At 63.6% G+C, this 4,453-nt stretch overlaps 1 protein-coding gene across 1 annotated transcript; it reads right to left on the reverse strand.

The window, feature by feature from the left end:
• Positions 1–750: 750 nt before the first annotated feature.
• On the reverse strand, positions 751–4,428 carry LOC125918057 (neural cell adhesion molecule L1-like). The gene is made up of 7 exons (XM_049624111.1): positions 4,310–4,428; positions 4,036–4,209; positions 3,816–3,935; positions 3,574–3,726; positions 3,186–3,320; positions 2,772–2,844; positions 751–2,102 (listed from the first exon to the last, which is right to left on the reverse strand). Exons 2-7 carry the CDS (start codon positions 4,151–4,153, stop codon positions 1,871–1,873), a joined length of 831 nt encoding a protein of 276 aa, XP_049480068.1. The 5' UTR covers positions 4,154–4,209; positions 4,310–4,428; the 3' UTR covers positions 751–1,870.
• Positions 4,429–4,453: the final 25 nt, after the last annotated feature.

Below are 4,453 nucleotides of genomic sequence, written 5' to 3' on the forward strand. Positions count from 1 at the left end.
GGACCCGGTGCCCAGGCACAGGGACTGACCTCAGCGAACTGCACCTCACCCACGGGGCCGGGAGAGCAAAGGGTTTGGGTCCAGGCCTTGGGGGACTGACTCGGCCGTGGAAAGCCGGGAATTTGGGGGAGAAATTCTGATGCTTTCTGTGCTCAGTTACACATGAAACAAAGGCTGCTACTGAGATGTGGGGCAGGCGAGAGTTCACCGTGGAGAGCCCGGGGTGGGGGTGGGGGGTGGCGGTGAAGGGCAGACCGACTCAGAAATTCCCAAAGCAGGCTGGCCACGCCAGCGGGCCCACTGAAGGCTCTCCTTCATTTAAAGTGTGTTTTACTAGGGGCGCCGGGGGGGGGGGGGGGCTCAGTCGGTTAAGCCTCGACTTTGGCTCAGGTCATGATCTCACCGTTCGCAGGTTCGAGCCCTGCATCGGCGCTCTGTGCCGACAGCTCACAGCCCGGAACCTGCTTCGGATTCGGTCTCCCTCTCTCGCTGCCCCTCCCCCACGCATGCTCTGTCTCTCAAAAATTAATAAACATTAAAAACATAAATAAAGCGTGTTTTACTGGGCGCTGGCGCTGCAGCAGGGAGCCGGGCGGGTGCTCACAGGGGTGCGGGGCAGGGCCCAGCGGGGTAGAGGCCAGGAATGGGCCGGCAGGTGGTTCCGGCTGCCCTGCTTGGCTCTGGCACCTACTGGTCGGTGTGGGACACGGCCGGGGGGCATCGTGCTCAGTAAAAGGACAACTGTTTATCTTCATGTGCAGGTTTTTATTTGCCTGTCATAATTCTGATATTTATGTACATATATATATATTTCTTTTGTTTTTTGTAAAGGGCTCATCAACAGACCAAGCAAAGGCATAGAGGGACACCTTGCCTGCCAGGCAGGAGCACAGCAGAGCTGGGAGAACCAATCTTTCCTTTTTCCTTTTTTTTTTTTTGTCTGTTTTTATTTTTCCTAGGATGGGATCATCAAAGCTAATTGCTATAAAACCTAGAAACCACCTAGAGACTCAGACATCTGCCTACACACTAGTGGCATATGGGGGAAGGCAAGGGCACAAACTTTCAAAGTCACGGTGTATTTACATTCCCAAGGTTGAGGGGCGGGGGAAGCTGAGCACGGGAACTACTCAGGGGCTGGGCGGGGTGGCTAAAGGGTTCTGGGCTGCAGGCGGTGGCAGGGGCAGTGGGGGGGGGGGTGCCTGCCCCACACCCTGGCAGTGACAGAGGCCACTTGGATGCTGTCTGGTGGGCACCGAAGGCAGCGTGTGTATAGAACTCCTGGAAGCCGGCTGCGGGGCGGGGTGGGCGGTGGGAGGAAGGTGCCGATGAGAGTGACACTGGCAGGTGGGGACTCTGGGCTCTCCAGATGGCCTCCTCTGCACCCGTGGCCAGCTTGCCCAGCTCCCATCCTGGTTGGAGCAGATGGTGGGGACGCCGAGTTCTGTCCCCGGTCCCAGCCAGGCTGTGTGAAGAGCGGCCAGCCCTACTTCCTCTCTGTCCAGCCACGGCCTCTCTCTGCCCAAAGGCTGATGAGGCAGCACCTGAAGGCTCCCGATGTGTGGGTGACTGGCCCTGGGCTGGAACAAAGCGGTGTGTGCCCAAGAAGGGGTGTGGCTGGGTTTTGGCAATAAAGTGGGGACCGGGTAGTCAGAGGGGGATCAGAGGCAGTGAGTTCCTCTCCTCTGCCCCCAACTTCAAGCCTCCCACAGGCCCAAGGCCAGAGCAGGGGGCCGAGGCCTGGTAGAGAGTGGAAGGAGCCTCCGCCCCAAGGTCAGCACAGGTGTCGGGCTTGGGAGCCTTGGCCTCTGACTCCCGTGTGGCCCAGCCCCAGGCTCCGCCCTGCCTGGCCTTGCCTGGCTGGAACCTGCTACTCTAGGGTCCCGGCAGGGTTGATGGGGGAGGCGGCCCCCGAGCTGTCATTGCCTCCCGCCGCTTCCTTCTCCTTCTTGCCGCTGTACTGGCCGATGAAGGAGCCGTCCTCATTGAACTGGACGTCCACGCTGCCCCCGTAGTCGGCCAAGCTGTCATCACTGCCCAGGGGCTTGATGTCTCCATTGAGGGATGGCTGGCTGCTGCCAAAAGCCTTCTCCTCATTGTCACTGTGGGGGCAGAGGGCAGGCAGGAGTGGGAGGCTGCCCGCTAGAGCCCGGCAGGAGCCGGCAGGTGCTAGCCCGAGGGAGGAGGCCTGGCCCCGGGTCCACCTGCCTTCCATGCGCTCTGAATGCACTGGGGCAAGGGTCCTCATTCCTGACACATACCAGGGGTGGGGGTGGGGGTGGGGGGCAGGTGACATGCACAGCGCCAGAGGGGCAAGGCCCAGGCCTGCCCAGGATGCTGGGGGACGCGAGGAAACAAGTGGGCGCTCGGCCTGTAGGTGAGCCGGACGGGGGCGCCAGTCCAGCTGGCAGCCCTTCCACAGCCCAGAGGGGGGAAGCCGGGGAGGTGACAGGTAGGCCCAGAAACTGAGCGTCGGCATGGGGACGAACTGGGGCGTGTTGGCTTCTCCCAAAAACAGGGAGCTGCGGGGCCAGAGGGCTGGGGGCGTGCGGAGCCCCAGCAAGCGGGGGCCGATGGCACTCCCAGGCACACGGTCCGCAGGAGGGCCCCTGCCATCAGGCTCTGACAGTGTCTTCCCACCGCCCCTGTCTTACCTCTCCAGGGACCTGACATCACCCAGCGGCACAGAGAAGAGAGAGAGACAGGGTCAGATATAAGGGCGAGAGCAGTGCTGGGCGGCTGGCCAGCACCTGCTCTTACCCCCAGCTCACCTGTACTCGCCAAAGGTCTCGTCCTTCATCGGCCGGGCCTCGGAGTCCACCTGGGTGTCCTCCTTATCCTTCACTGGAGACACAGAGAAGGCCCGGCTATCCCTCCCACCCCCGCCGGACCCCGGACATCGGGCCCCATCCCCGGCTTGGGGACGCGGGCGAGGCTTGCCCCCTGTGCTCCGAGGGCCCCGGGGACTCTCTCGGCAGCGCTCAGAAGCCAGGAAGTCTTCGACGTGGACCACTCACCCCACGTGGGCCTGGCTGCCGTTTGCTGCTGGTCTGTGCAGAAGCTCCCTCTGGGCCCCCCGCCTGCCCCCGACATGCCCATGTCGTCCTGCCGGAGGCTTGGGGACCGGGGGTGGGGGGCATGTACCCGCTCTATCGCCCTCACCTGAGCCCCAGGCCAGGGCCTACCTGAGTATTTGCCACCCTTGCTGCGCTTGATGAAGCAGAGGATGAGCAAGACGAGGACCAAGAGGATGATGGCGCTGATGAAGCCGATGAACCAGCCCTCGGTGGCGAAGCCAGCGGGAGGGAGTCTCACGCGGCCTGCGGGCAGATCGGGAAGACACGGAACCCGGCCCCAGGTGAGACACCCACTCCCAGCCCCTCTGCGCCGGGAACTGGCCGGGGCTGGGGGAGGACCAGGCCGGCAAACACCACAGGGGCGGGAGGGGACCGAAGCATGCTTGAAGCTGGCTGGTTGGGGAGGCCCTCGGGGGGGAGGGAGGACAGGGGGCACGGAGATTCCGGGAGGAGGAGTGGGGGCGCGGCGCGGGGCCGGGGAGGAGGGACACGTCACCGGTGCCATTGGTCTTCACAGCCATCTTTAGGAGCACCCTCTCCTTGAGCAGGTGGATCTCATAGTCTGTGTCAGGCTGCAGGTCCCACTGCGTGTAGGAGCTCTGGTTGTAGCTGACGTACTGCGGTGGCAGATGAGGGCCTGTCTTCTCGTCTGCAGGGGCGACAGGGCAGCAGAGGTGAGCAGGAGTACCGTGCGGTGCCCTGGTTCCACACCGCCCCCGGGGGGCCTTTTGTGCTCACCTCCCAGGGCTTTGAACCAGATCTGGAACCCAAAGTTGCACTGGCCCTCCTTGGGGACCCAGGAGACCACGCTGTAATTCTCGCCGGCCATGGCCGAGATGTTGCCAAAATCCGGGGTCCCTGGGGAGCAAGAGGGCATTGTGGGACCTCGAGGCAGCCCAAGGCTGGCCATCCTGGGCCTGGCTGTCCGGCGGGGCCTTCTCAGCCCCCTCCAGCTCACCAGATAAGGCCATGGTGCCTCCTTCCCGCACGATGGCCTCTCCAGGGCCCTCTTTCGTGGTGGCTTGCAGCTGGAAACGATACCGCAGGTGCGGGCTAAGGTTGGTCAGGTTGTGCATCCGCAGCTCAGGGTCCGGAAGGTCAAAGGACAGCTGCTCCTTGTCCCCATCATCCACTGCGAGGACAGACGGGGAGTTGGCCGTGACCTCCAGCTCCGCCCGCCCCCCAGCCGCCCTCCGCTTGTCGGCCGAGCCCGGCCGGGACGACGCACGTACACGGGTGGTAAGAGAGCACGTAGCCAGTGAGCACGCCGTTGTGGCTGAGCGGGGGCTGCCAGTGCAGCAGCAGGCTGGTGTCCGACTGGCACTCCACGTGCAATGCCTCAGGGTGGCCGGGCACTGCGGAGCACAGACACGGTG

The sequence above is a fragment of the Panthera uncia genome, unplaced genomic scaffold (genome assembly GCF_023721935.1).
Source record: "Panthera uncia isolate 11264 unplaced genomic scaffold, Puncia_PCG_1.0 HiC_scaffold_411, whole genome shotgun sequence".
In the NCBI taxonomy this organism is placed as follows: Eukaryota; Metazoa; Chordata; class Mammalia; order Carnivora; family Felidae; genus Panthera; species Panthera uncia.